Consider the following 14,475-nt stretch of genomic DNA (forward strand, 5'->3'; position numbering starts at 1 on the left):
ATCGCGTGAGGCCCTCAAGGCGAGATATCCTTTACTCCTTCAAATGAGTTGAGGGCGAGGTTGGGGCAGGGAGCTGGGGGGAGCGGTTAAGCTTCCCGCATCATTTAAAATTTGCCCGTTCAAAGGGGGACCTTTTAAAAGATTAAATTCATTCAGTCTGTGTTTATGGCTCATTGCACAACAGTTTTTTTGGGGTGTCTGGTACTGCATTAGACTGCTGGCACTCCAAGTCCCATAAAAGGCCATGTGTTCAGCACGGTCTTGTCGCCCTGAGCCAGCAAATCACTTTGGTTTGGCATTACCGTTTCCCCCCCCAGCCCCCCCCCCCCTCCACCCCCACCCCAGCAAGTAATATCCTTCCAAGTCAAAGTTGGCCTGGAACAGCAAGACACGTTACACGTAGTGGTGACCAGCTCATGTGTTGAGCAGGTGTCACGTGATATTTTGATTAGCACCCATTCTTTTAAGAAGAAAAGCCAAAGGGATCCAGTGCGACAGCTGTCACTGGACATAAAACAACTCTTTCCAATTCACCAAAGATGCTTAGACAGCACCCTCCAAATGACCACTTTCATCTCGAAGGGCAAGGGCAGCATATACTTGAGACCACCACCACCTGCAAGTTCCCCTCCAAGTCGCTCACTACCCTGACTTGGAAATATTCTGCCGTTCCTTCACATTCCCTCCCAATTCAGTTCCCTCCCTGCTGGCATTGTGGGTCAACCCACAGCAGATGGACTGCAGCGATTCAAGATGGCAGCTCTCCACCACCTTCTCAAGGGGCAACTAGGGATGGGCTTTCAATACTGGCCAGCCAGTGACCCCCATGTCCCACAAATGAATAAAGAAAATCTCACTGCCATTGTGGAAGATGGGTGGGATTAACAGTGCGGCCGGCCCCGCAGGCTTGGTTTAGCTCCACCACGCAGATGGTGGTTTCTTTTGGATGTGGAGATCTTCCTTTGCGCTTTGCCGAAGAACAATGATGAGGCATCCTAATGACGAGCCCGATGGGGACAGAACAGAAGGATTTAGCTACCTCGCCCAGAGCTGCACTCACCTAGAGCTGGACGAATCTGAAACAAAAAGAGCAGAAATTGCTGGAGAAACTCTGCGGGTCTGGCAGCCACCTGTGGAGAGAAAGCAAAGAATCGAGTCTGATGACCCTCCATCAGAACAGATTTGAGCTAGAAAAAAAATGATATTTTTGGTGAAAGGTGGGATTGGATGGGTGGTGGGGGTGAATGGATGGGGGGAGGGGGAGGCCTGGTTTGGGTTAGTTGGGAGAGACATGAGCAGATGTTTGGAGACAGAGCCAAGACAGAGAGAGAGAGTGCGTGATATGAAAGGATAAGCAAGGTTAGTAAACCAGGAGAAGCTGAATAAGTGATAATGAGGTCTGAGAGTAGGAGAGAGAATGGGGAGGCTGTGTTTTAGGCAACGCATATCATAACAGTAAAAAAACATGGAAGGATTGAATCAGGCTTTAAAGTTACTGAACTCGATGCCGAACCCTGGAGAATGCCGGGTCCCTGAGGAAAATGAGATGTTGTTCTTGGAGCTTGCGCTGAAACTCGCTGGAGCAGTGCGGAATGTGGCATGGTTCAATCCCAGCCTTGGGTGACTGTCTGTGTGGAGTTTGCACATTCTCCCAGTGTCTGTGTCAGTTTCCTCCGGGTGCTCCGGTTTCCTCCCACCAAAGCTGTACAGGTGAGGTGGATATGTCTGGGGCTGTGCAGACTAGATGGGTTGGCCATGGGAAAAATAGGGTTACAGGGATAGGGTGCTCTTCAGAGGGTTGGTGTAGACTCGATGGGCCAAATGGCCTGCTTTCACACCATAGGGATTCTATGATCTTCTTCCCTGTTGGCATGGGAACCCGGCAGTGTGTTGAAGTGGAAGCTCAGTGTCCATAGAAATGATAATCTGACTTTCTCTCAGCTGCTGTCAGTTCTGAAGGAGAGTCACCAGACTCCCAAGTGTTCACTCTATTTTCAGACCGGCTGAGTTTCTCTAACAATTTCGGTTTTAGTCTCAGATCTCCCGCAAGAGTAGGTCTTTGTTTTAATGCTGAGCTTGAGCCTCAAAGTAGTCATTTCTCTCAGTCCCCCGGGGTTTAGAGAGAGAGAGAGAGAAAGAGAGCTATGCTTGTGCCCCAACATGGCAGTTTTTACTTGCCTGCTTAATCCCTCAATTTTGCAGTGCTTTGCTGAGGATGACAGTGAAATTTCAGTATTGTGCTGGATCCCCCCCTCCCTCCCAGAACTGAGAGTGACAGTAAATGCTACTGAGCAGCTGGTCGGATTGTAAGATTTCATTGAACGCCTTCCATTGAATGAAAGCCAAGCCTAGAAAATGCCAAGGACTCAATATCGATTCAATAATTTTCAGGTCTAAGCACCTTCTCCCATGTCCTTACCCCAATCTTCCTCCCACACCAGACCTTGTCACCATGTGGCCTGCTACCTCTAACAACCCATTGTCAGCCGCTAATGGTCCCCATTAACAACTCCTCACTCCTTTGTCTCAACAATTGTTTTACTCTCTCTCTTGCCCCCCATCTCCACCTATCATTCACTCGCTCCCCTCCCCTACCCCTTCTTCAGCATGGGTACCAACCTTTTCCTGTCTACATAAATACAAGCGAAAGAACTGCGGACACTGGAAACCAGAAACAAAAACAGAAATTGCTGGAAAAACTCATCTGTGGAGAGACATCAGAGTTAACGTTTCGGGTCCAGCGACCCTTCCTCCTAGCTACCGTCAGGTCCTGAGGAAGGATTACTGGACTCAAAAGGTTAACTCTGTTTTCTCTTCACAAGTGCTGCCCAACCGCCTGAGTTTCTCCTGCGATTTCAGTTTTTGTTAATACTAAATGACTTTGGTTCATTAACAATCGATTTCTTGGGTTGCAATTTAAACACACATGCCACTCTGTTTTGGTGGGTTTGAGTGTAAGGGCATAGTGACAGAGAAGTGAGTGCCAATGGAGCAAGGTGCATGTCCGCCTGCTGACATGGCCGACAGTAATTTCTAAGCGGTGACATCCCCTGTCTCACTGATGGGCCAGTGTTAAGATTGAGGTGGCTATCAGAAAGAGTTTGATGATTAATTACTATTAGACTACAGTAGTGCATAATACATTAGTCGCCTCCAATGTTTGACCAATGAAAGTAAACCATAGGGTAGAGATGGTTGCTCGGTGCACAGTGATGAGCTGCTAAGATTTGTTCGACATTGGTTCATACTTTTCCAACACAATTCTTGCATGGCTGCTTTCTGCTGAATACTAATTCATCTTGGCATGTTTCAATTTTCTATGCTTCTCGATGACCTTTGCTGCACAGGACCTGTTCCCTCACCCTCAGACTAACCTCTCGGAACAGGTGAGTGTGCAACCTGTTCACTTTGCCAGTGAGAAATCACCACCATTCATGCACTGAGTTTCACCAAGTTGACTACCGGATGATTTGCGTCCAGTTCAGCTGATGGAACGGTGTTTTATTTTGCTTTCCCCCTCCCAAACCCGACACATCCACAGAAAGAGCTGGGGTCCACCGAGGATCTCTACCTCACGATGAGGAAGGTGAAGGAGCTATCAGTGATTGATGGACGAAGGGCTCAGAACTGCGTCATTCTGTTGTCAAAGTAAGTACAAGGCTCAGAGTGTTTGCCAAGTCATTTATTGTCCTGCTGCGAGTTTTGTGAGTGAGTGAACCATCCCACGTAGAATCAGCGAGGAAGGTCAATGGCTGTTCAATCTTGAGTTGAATAACAGTCCCAGGATTGCTATTGAATTCAATGTGACTGTGGCTGCATTTCAGCATACCACATCAAACTGCCCCGTAATTTGGGAAGTCGAGAGGCTGTAACAGTTGTTAGGGCAGGACGGTGGCTCAGTGGTTAGCACTGCTACGTCACAGCACCAGGGTGCCAGGTTCGATTCCAGCCTCGGGTGAGGCTGTCTGTGTGGAGTTTGCACATTCTCCCCATGTCTGCGTGGGTGTGCTCCGGTTTCCCCCCACAGTGCAGGTTAGGTGAATTGGCCATGCTAAATTGCCCGTAGTGTTAAGTGAAGGGGTAAATGTAGAGGCCTGGGTTCAATTCCCACCTCAGGCAACTGTCTGTGTGGTGTTTGCACATTCTCCCTGTGTCTGTGTTGGTTTCCTCCCACAGTCCAAAGATGTGCAGGTCAGGTGATATTGGCCATGCTAAATTGCCCATAGTGTTAGTAGCATTAGTCAGACGGAAATGTGTCTGGATGGGTTACTCTTTGGAGAGTCTGTGTGGTCTTGTTGGGCCGAAGGGTCTGTTTCCACACTGTAGGGAATCTAATATAATCTATTAAAAACGCAAGTTCTTTTATTCTCTCTTTTCTTGCTTGTTTCTGAGCTTACTAATAGGAGAGGAACATTAACATGTGACTAGGTAAAAACAATGACTGCAAATGCTGGAAACCAAAGTTTAGATTACTCCTCGGATGCTGCCTGAACTGCTGTGCTTTGCCAGCACCACTCTAATCTAAACATTAACATGTGATGTTTGCCCCTCGAGAAAGGTGCATTCATGCAAGTCCTTTCCGAAACAGTGAGAACATTGTCAATGGAGTCAAACATGGAAGGGAATTTACAAACAGCAAGATTCCATCATGATGTCAATGTCAATCAATCTGTTTTTGGTTCTGTTGTTTGAGGGAGGGTGGTTGCCTGGGATTGTGCCCCTACCCACTCTCAGTTTAGCACCATGGGGCTCATTATGGGCTGGGCAAAACAGGGTCTTGGTTTGAACAGGGATGTCACCTCTGAGGATACAGCACTCCCTCAAGTCTTGCACTAAACTGTCAGCTTCTGATACGACTGGGACTTTAACTGGAGCAGGTGAACCTGCAGCAGCGCAGGCCTGCTTCTGCTGGATCTCAAAGTCATGCCTGGACTTTATGGTCCTCCAACCATCAGTGGTCTGGTTTGTCCCACCGCAGGCAGCACAGTGGCTCAGTGGCTAGCACTGCTGCCTTCACAGCACCATGGAGCCATGTCTACACATTCTCCCTGTGTCTGCGTGGGTTTCCTCTGAGCACTTTGGTTTCCTCCCACAGCCCAAATATATGCAAGTCGGCCATGCTAAACTGCCCATAATGCCTAGGGATGTGCAGACAAGGTAGATTAGCTTTGGGAAATACAGGGTTTCAGGGATAGGGTAAGGATGTGGATGTCTTGCGGAGGGTCAGTGTGGACCTGCTGAGCTGAATGGCCTGTTTGCATGCTGTAGGGATTTTATGATTATTCTATGATTCTATCCAATGTTCTCATCTCCTGTTAGGCTAAAGCTGTCCAATGAGGAAATCAAGCGTGCAATCTTGCAAATGGACGAACAAGAAGACTTGGCCAAGGACATGCTGGAACAGGTAAGGGTGCAGATCCTTCTGTGAGCTTGGACCAGATGGAATGGAGATGAGCACACTGGGGTCCCACCATGCCACAAGGGTCAATCTTAGGTTAAGTGACATTCTCCTACCATGTGCTGAATGAACCTGATGGCAGTGTGGGTGCCATAAATGAAGTGCACAATGGGGAAAACATGGGCTAATCTCTATCCCTGATGGTGGGTATATTCCTGTCAGAGGAGGAATGGATTGGGTTTAGCTGCGATTGTCTTACGTGAGAAGTAGGAAGAGTTCGCTCCTCACATTCCCTGTGCTGTCCGTTTAACTCTTGGCCAATCATCAACATCAATCCACTCATCTTTCCAATCCCCATATCCTTATTGACCAAAAAGGCCATCGATCTCAGCCTTTGAATACAGTAAACCAGTCAGCATCCACAGGGTTCTGCTTCAGACAATTGTAAATATTCACAAGCGTTTGAGTAAAGACATTATTCTTCATCTCAGTCTGAACTGGGTTGTCTTGAGATGATCTCTCCTTGCTCTAGTTTCCCTGGCCATGAGAAACACCCTTTCAGCCTCGAACCTGTGAAACACTCTCCGAACCTTGTAGTGAGGACACTTCTCATTTTTCTAAACTCCATAGTTCCACAGAAGATCCTGTCGTAAACATTCTATCAGAATATAGATCCAACCTGCTTAATGTGTGCGCACAGGCTAAACCCCTCATCCCAGCAGTGCTCCACTTCCATTTCAGGGACAGCCACTATAATTGTACTCTACCCCCTTAACAACTTCACTGCCATGCGGCCAAAAAAGCCTATCAGCATGAATAAAACCATCCAAATCCTGGGCCAGTCCAGTCCTCACCATCAAGAGCATGGGCACAGTCATGCCAGAGTCTGTCACTGGGCTTTGTTTCAGCAGAGTCATGGGATTGTTACAACAGAGTGAGAGGCCATTTGGCCCATTGTGCTTGAATTGGTTTGATTACTCAGTGCCAGTCTCCTGCCTTTCCCCCCATATCCCTGCACACCATTTCTATCCAAGGAATCATCCAATACCCCTCTTGAAGACCTTAATTGAACCTGACTCTGATACATTTTCAAACAGTGTATTCCCGACTCTAGCCACTCTCTGTGTGCGCGTCCAAAGTTTATTTCTCACAACAGCCTTGCTTCATTTGCACGTCACTTTAAATCCGAATGGCATTACAGGGTGATGTTTTCCCCTTGACTGTCAGTGCAGAGTAAAGCAAGCTGCCTCTGATCAAATCCTGCTCCCAACTAGGATTAATGCAAGTCCATTACCATTCACAAACTAAATCCCTCCCCTCCTATTCCCAAAACCTCTTAAAATGTTTCAGGGTTGGTCACAGTTATAACTCTTCCAATGATTTAATCTCCGCACAGCCAGATGGAATGATTTGCTGTATTTTCATGAATGATGGCCAGGGGTATTCATGATGTGAGGGGTGAACTTGGGGCCCAGATCTTTAGAGTCATAGAGCTGTACAGCATGGAAACAAACCCTTCAGTCCAACTCGTCCATGCCGACCAGATATCCTAGCCTAGTCTAGTGCCACCTGCCAGCACCTGACCCATATCCCTCGAAACCCCTCATATTCATATACCCATCCAGATGCCTTTTAAAAGTTGTAATTGTACCAGCCTCCACCACTTCCTCAGGCAGCTCATTCCATAAACGCACCACCCTCTGTGTGGAAACATTGCCCCTTAGGGCCCTTATATATTTTCCCCTCTCACCCTAAACCTATGCCCTTTACCACCCCACCCCAGGGAAAATACCTTGTCTATTTATCCTGTCTATGCCCCTCATGATTTTGTCAATCTTCATAAGGTCACCCCTCAGCCTCCGAACGCTCCAATGAAAACAGCCCCAGACTATTCAGCCTCTCCCTGTAGCTCAAACCCTCCAACCCTGGCAACATCCTTATAAATGTTTTCTGAAACCTTGCAAGTTTCACAACATCTTTCCGATAGGAAGGATACCAGAATTGCACACAATATTCCAAAAGTGGCCTAACCAATGTCTTGTACAGCCGCAACATGACCTCCCAACTCCTGTACTCAACACTCTGACCAATAAAGGAAAGCAAACCAACCGCCTTCTTCACTATCCTATCCACTTTCAAGGAGCTATGAACCTGCACTCCAAGGTCTCTTTGTTCAGCAACATTCCCCAGGACTTTACCATTTAGTGCATAAGTCCTGCTAAGATTTGCTTTTCCAAAATGCAGCTCCTCACATTTATCTGAATTAAACTCCATCTGCCACTTCTCAGCCCATTGGCCCATCTGATCAAGATCCCGTGTGATCTGAGGTAACCCTCTTCACTGTCCAGTACATCTCCAATCTTGGTGTCATCTGCAAACTTACTAACTATACCTCCTATGTTCACATCTAAATAATTTAAATAATGACGAAAAGCAGTGGACCCAGCACTGATCCTTGTGGCACTCCACTGCTCACAGGCCTCCAGTCTGAAAAACAACCCTTCTCCACCACCCTCTGTCTTCTCCCTTCGAACCAGTTTTGTATCCAAATGGCTCGTTCTCCCTGTAGAAATTCACGGGCTGATGAAGGGCTCCTGCCTGAAACGTCGATTTTCCTGCTCCTCGGATGCTGCCTGACCTGCTGTGCTTTTCCAGCACCACTCTAATCTTGACTCTGATCTCCAGCATCTGCCATCTTCACTTTTGCCCAGTTCTCCCTGTACTCCATAAGATCTAACCTCGCTAACCAGTCTCCCATGGGGAAGCTTGAGGGCAGCTGAATGCAACATCCTGATTTGTAAAAGGAATCGATATTTGTTATTGACCGCAGGAGATAAGCATTTTTGGCACCTTCAATGCAGTGGGGGGGGGTGGCTGTTAGGATCGTACCTAGTCTGCTTCCAGGCCGAGTTGATCTGGTGAATGGACACTGCAGTCAACTAGCTCCTGGTGTTGATCACTGTCATTCAGCTCTCCCCACTTCCCCATGAACGTAGTGAGAGGACGTCAGCAGTTGTCCTTCTTAATTGCTGTAATAAATTCCTCCCCAGCTCCTCAAGTTCGTCCCAGAGAAGAGTGACATTGACCTTCTGGAGGAGCATAAACATGAGACTGATCGCATGGCCAGGGCAGATCGCTTCCTCTATGAGATGAGCAGGTTGGTCAATATAATGCAGGATGGTATTAATAATTCCACCAGTGATGGTGCTGCAGGGCCCTGCTGGTCTCCTGTCTGAGTGTGAGGAGCTGCGGACTGAGCCATGGAGATGTGAGACTGGATAGGAGCAGTTTGACAAGCTTTTGGGGAATCAGGGCCAATCAATAGAGAACAACATCACAGCACAACTGATTAGATTAGATTCCCTATAGTATGGAAACAGGCCCTTCAGCCCAACAAGTCCACACCGATCCTCTGAAGAGTAACCCACCTATAACCATTCCCCCTACCCTATATTAACCTCTGACTAATGCACCTAACACTATAGGCAATTTAGCATGGCCAATTCACCTGGCCTGCACATCTTTGGACTGTGGGAGGAAACCGGAGCACCCAGAGGAAACCCACGCAGACATGGGGAGAATGTGCAAACTCCACACAGACAGTCACCTGAGGCGGGAATTGAGCTCATGACCCTGGCGCCGTGAGGCTGCAGTGCTAACCGCTGAGCCACCAAACCACCTTACCATGCTTCAGCTATTAAATCCCTCTCTAAATACATACTTAGTCAGTGGAGTGGGTGGACGAACCTTATAGAAACACGTAAAATATTATCAGAACTAGATGGGGGTAAATGCAGGCAGGATTTTCCCCATGATTGGGAATTCCAGAACTAGCGGCCACAGTCTAAGGATAAGGAGTAGGCCATTTGGGACTGACATGAGGAGAAATTTGTTCGCCCAGAGAGTAGAAGGCTCTGCCAGAGAACCGAGGCCAAAACATACAGTTCTTCAGACAAAAGGGTTCAAGGGGTCTGGGGGAGATAGCGGGAACAGGGGACCAAGTTGGATGATCAGCTGTGATCATTTCTAATGGCGGAGTAGGCATAGATGGCCAACTAGCCTCCTCCAACTCCTGTTTTATCTGAGCACATTCTGTTCACCCATCCCACAGGATTGACCACTACCAACAGCGCCTGCAGGCTTTATTCTTCAAGAAGAAGTTTGCCGAGCGTCTCGCAGAAGCAAAGCCAAAGATCGAAGGTAAGGCCATCAAAGAGGTCGATCTGGGTAAATATTTACGCTGTTAAACATCTCTGTTTGTGCAATAACTCGAAATGGTGTGCTGACGCGGGCCTGAGCAGCTGGAGAGCTTCACTTGCCATTTGTTTATTCGAGAGGGCTCAGCCAGTACAAACACATTTTTTTAAAGTGAGCAGTAAATCATTCGGTAAATGCGCTATGCTCTGCTCCTTAAAGGGGCTGCACTGCAGCCTCTGCGGTCTGGTCAGCGGGGAATGGACAAAGTTACACTCAAGGGAATGAAACATCTCCCCACCCCGCTGTAGGCACCTCAGTCTTTCGAGCCTGCTCTGTCGTTCGGGTTAGAACGAAACCATGGCTGCTTCTCCTCCTCTCCCTGTCTCCTACTTTGCTTATCAAGAAGCTATTTACCTGTCCCTTTGAGCGACACAGTGGCTCAGTGGTTAGCACTGCTCCCTCACAGTGCCAGGGACCCGGGTTCAATCCCAGCCTCGGACGACTGTATGTGTGGAGTTTGCACATTCTCCCCGTGTCTGTGTGGGTTTCCTCCCACAGTTCAAAGGTGAATTGGCCATGCTAAATTACCAATAGTGTTCAGGGATGTGTAGTTAGGTGCATTAGTCAGGAGGAAATATAAAAGTAATAGGGTAGGATCTGGGTGGGTTACTCTTTGTAGGGTGGGTGTGGACTTGTAGGGATACTATGAAATATATTCAAATTTCCCTCACAATCGGAGGAAGAGAATTTCAAAGACTTGCAGCCCTCTGTGAGAAATCTTCACAGAATCCCTACAGTGTGGATACAGCCCATTCAGCTCATACTGACCCTCCAAAGAGCATCCCACCAAACCAAACCCCTCCCCCCCCCAATCCTATCCCTACATTTCCCATGGCTAATCCACCTAGCCTGGACACTGTGGGCAATATAAATGTCCAATCCACTTAACCTGCGCACATTTGGACTGTGGGAGGAAACCCACAGAGACACAGGGAGAATGTGCAAACTCCACACAGACAATCATCTGAGGCTTGAATTAAACCTGCTTCCCCAGTGCTGTGAGGCAGCAGCTTCCAACCACTGAGCCTCCATGATGCTCAAATTGCTTGAGTCCTCCCTGGTAGGGGAATGAACCACAGACTCCCACATGACAGGCAGGGATACTAACCACAATAACTACTAAGGATCTGACATGTGATTCTGTGAAAAGATATGTATTTTCCTCATCTCTGTCTCAAATGGGTGACCCCTTATTTCTAAAAATGACCCCAGTTCTGAATTCTGTCAGGTGAGGAACCATCCTTTCTATCTCTGTCAAGATCACTCAAAGATCTTCTTTGGTCTAATCAAGGGATCTCTCTTTTTTGTAAACTTCAGTGGGTACATGCTTGGCATTGTAAGACAACTGGCCCATTCCAATAATTCACTGAACCGCTTCCGAAACATTCAGATCTTCTTTAAATGTGGAGAGAAACATTATACACAGCACTGTGGATGTCATGATTTGGAGCAACCAGTGTTGAACTGGGGTGGACAGTGTTAAAAATCACACAACACCAGGTTATAATCCAACAGCTTTATTTGGAGGCTCTAGCATTCGAAGCGCTGCTCCTTCATCAGCAGGATCAGCGTTGTTTTGTGCAGACCAAGCAGTAGATACCTATCATGTTACGGTGATTGCTTTTCAGGTGAATGCCTAGCAGCCCGACAAGGTGTACTTACCTTTATTAAAAAAAATTATCCTGTGAGATAACTGGGTTGGATAAGTCCGGAGAGGGGCAATCTGATTTACATTCATAAAACTGTGCCCAAGCAAGTAATTCTTTAGTTTGTTCACGGGATGAGGGCGTCACTGGCTGGGCCAGCATTTATTGCCCATCCCTATTTACCCAGAGGGCAGTTAAGAGTCAACCACATTGCTGTGGGTCTGGAGTCACATGTAGGCCAGACCAGGAAAGGATGTGGCTGTTACCTTCCCTGAAGGACGTGGGTCTGAAGTGAACCAGATGGGGTTTTCCAACAATCCACAATGGATTTATGGTCATCGTTAGACCCTTAATTCTAGATTTTTGTTGACTTCAAATTCCACCATCTGCTGTGATGGGGTTCAAACGCGGATCCCCAGAACATGACCTGGGTCTCTGGATTAGTAGCCTAATGATAAGACTACTAGGCCATTGCATCCCCTGATTAATAAACATTAATTAAAAATTTTTAAAAATGTAGAAAGGTGTCATAAGGCAGTTCCTGTGGTTCACTGTTTGACGGGTTTTGTTTCAAAGAGGTGAATGCAATCTTGTTTTTTCTTTCCTTCTCTCCGAAACCACCATCACCCCTTTCCACCCGATTCCAGTCATCCTCTTGGCTTCCAAAGAGCTCTGTCGGAGCAAGAGACTGAAGCAGCTCCTGGAGGTGGTCCTTGCCTTTGGAAACTACATGAACAAGGGCCAGAGGGGGAATGCTTTCGGTTTCCGAATCTCCAGCCTCAACAAGATTGGAGATACAAAGTCAAGCATCGACAGGTAGGGGAGAAATGGGCAGGCAGACCACCTAGTCCGGTGATTGGGAACAGGGCATAGGATAGGGAATTCAGGATTCAGGCCTTCACTCTAAAGGTGATTGGAATATGGAACATGCTGCTCACGGTTACTGAGGCAAGAATTATAGGTTTAAACAGAGAGGAAGAAGTTTGCATGGAGCATGAATAACTGGCTCAGATATTTTTTAATCACCCTGTTGTGACACAGCTCTGGGGCACGTTGGACTTGAGCCCGCACCTTCTAGCTCAGAGGTACAGACACTGCCGCTGCACCACAGGAGCCCTAAAGTATCAGTGTAGACTGGGTGGGCCAATTTGCTGTGCCTGCTGTGTCATGTAACACATCATTGGAGGTGGTTTTGGGAAATGCTCCCCAATACAAAATGGCTGATGTTGTCTGACATTGTTAACTTCTGCGGAGAGCCCGTTCTGAGCACACATCGCCTTCAGTTCTGTCTGTCTAATCACCATCCCTCTTCCCTTTGTCGGAGAGTCACAGAGATGTACAGCAGAGAAACTGAGCCTTCAGTCCAACTCATCCAGAAATCTGAAATTAATCTAGTCCCTTCTGCCAGCATTTAGACCCATATCCCTCTCAAACCCTCGGAACCACAGTCAACATTCAACTTGTTGATGGCCCTAAGGGTTTGAATATCGCGCACTGTCGGAGCTCTGGTTAGCCAGGTCTCCTGCCCCTCCTCTCCACCCCTCGTCAATATTTACTCTGAAGCTTTCTTGCTCAAACCTCTTTGGAGTTGTCCGTCTCCCGAGTCTTCAAAAGCTCCCCGCAAACAATATCTCCTTGGCCAGTCCAATTTGCCCTGGGTCGCATTCTTCGTTTTCTCCACAATTCCACCCCCCCCTCCCTCAAACTCCTCGGCCCATTGTTGCTGTAATTCCAGCCACGTTGCGTCACTCTGGAGAATCAATGTAGTAATTCCTAGATCAGTAAACACCTCGTGTTTTGAAGTCAATTGGAAAACCAAACACTGCAGTTGAAAGGTGAGTCTAATAGTGACCATGCTGGAGAAAAAGTGTGTGGCTTATTTTGAAGGGAGGAAATCTGCTGTCCTTACCTGGTCTGGCCTACATGTGACTCCTGCCCACAGCAATGTGGTTAACACTTAACTGCCCTCTGGAATTTCTCAGTGAGCTGCTCAGTTGTATCAAAAGGCTGGAAAGTCTCAAAAAAAGCAGGGAAATGGACAGATTGACCTGGGCACCAGAAACGACAATGGAAAACAAACCAGCCCTGCAAAGTCTTCCTGACTAACATCTGAGGACTACTGCAGGGAGAAGTGTCTCACAAACGCGTCAAGCAACAACCTCCCATAGTCATGCTCAGGGACTCATACCTTCCAATGTCCTGGACAGCACCATGACCATCCCTGGGTATATCCTGTCCCCGAGGCAGCACAGAGTCCGCACAGGTGGCAGCACAGTGACATACATTCAGGAGGGAGTTGTGTCAAGAGGGTGGTGGAGTACAGCAGGTCAGGCAGCATCCAAGGAACAGGAGCATCAACGCTTCAGGCATTAGCCCTTTATCAGGAATGAAATATGCCAGAAACCTTGATTCTTCTGCTTCTCGGATGCTGCCTGACCTGCTGTGCTTTTCCAGCACCACACTCTCAACTCTGATCTCCAGCACCTGCAGTCCTCACTGTCTCCCACTCGGGAGGGAGTTGTCAATATTGACTCTGGACCTCATGAAGTCTCATGGCTTCAGGTTAAATATTTACAAAGAAGCGTCCTATCGGTTACCACATACTGTCCTCCATTGGCTGATGAATCAGTACTCCTACACGGCGAACAATACTTGGAGCAAGCAATGAGGTGATAAGGACACAAAACGTTCTGTGGGTGGGGGATTTCAGTGGCTTGGCACTGCTGACTGAGGTGGCCAGCCCCTAAAGGGTGTAGCCGTTACACTGGGTCTGTGGCAAGTTGTGAGGGAACCAACAAGAAGGGAAACCATACTTATAGAGTCATAGAGTCAAACAGCATTGGAACAGACCCTTCAATCCAACCCGTCCATACTGAACAAGTTTCCCAAACTAAACTAGTCCCCACTTGCTGCATTTGAACCCAATTCCTCTGAACCTGCCCTATTCATGTACCTGTTCAAATCACTTGAAATGTTGTTACTGTGCTGCGTTCTACCACTTCCCCGGCAATTCATGCCACACACCAACCACTCTGCGTGAAAAAGTTGCCCCTCAGATCCTTTTTAAAGATCTTTCTCTTCTCATCTTAAAAATATGCCCCCTTGTTTTGACCTTCCCCACCCAAGGGATAAGATTTTTGCAGTTCACCTTATCTATGCCCCTGATGATTTTAT

The 14,475-nt window shown here is 47.6% G+C and overlaps 1 protein-coding gene across 5 annotated transcripts in view; it reads left to right on the forward strand.

Moving 5' to 3' along the window:
- The window catches only part of daam2 (dishevelled associated activator of morphogenesis 2), a 342,206-nt gene that overhangs the window by 243,301 nt on the left and 84,430 nt on the right, over window positions 1–14,475 (forward strand). For 4 of the 5 annotated variants that reach the window (XM_043687244.2, XM_043687246.2, XM_043687247.2 and 1 more), the window contains exons 16-21: window positions 3,348–3,386; window positions 3,542–3,648; window positions 5,320–5,404; window positions 8,449–8,555; window positions 9,510–9,598; window positions 11,949–12,117. In XM_043687244.2, the coding sequence (XP_043543179.2) occupies window positions 3,348–3,386; window positions 3,542–3,648; window positions 5,320–5,404; window positions 8,449–8,555; window positions 9,510–9,598; window positions 11,949–12,117 (596 nt within the window). The remainder of the gene's footprint in view (window positions 1–3,347; window positions 3,387–3,541; window positions 3,649–5,319; window positions 5,405–8,448; window positions 8,556–9,509; window positions 9,599–11,948; window positions 12,118–14,475) is intronic. The other variant, XM_043687248.2, reaches the window with a different exon arrangement.

The sequence above is a fragment of the Chiloscyllium plagiosum genome, unplaced genomic scaffold (genome assembly GCF_037043375.1).
Source record: "Chiloscyllium plagiosum isolate Xiang-an unplaced genomic scaffold, Cpla_swu_hap1 HiC_scaffold_3, whole genome shotgun sequence".
NCBI classification, from domain to species: Eukaryota; Metazoa; Chordata; class Chondrichthyes; order Orectolobiformes; family Hemiscylliidae; genus Chiloscyllium; species Chiloscyllium plagiosum.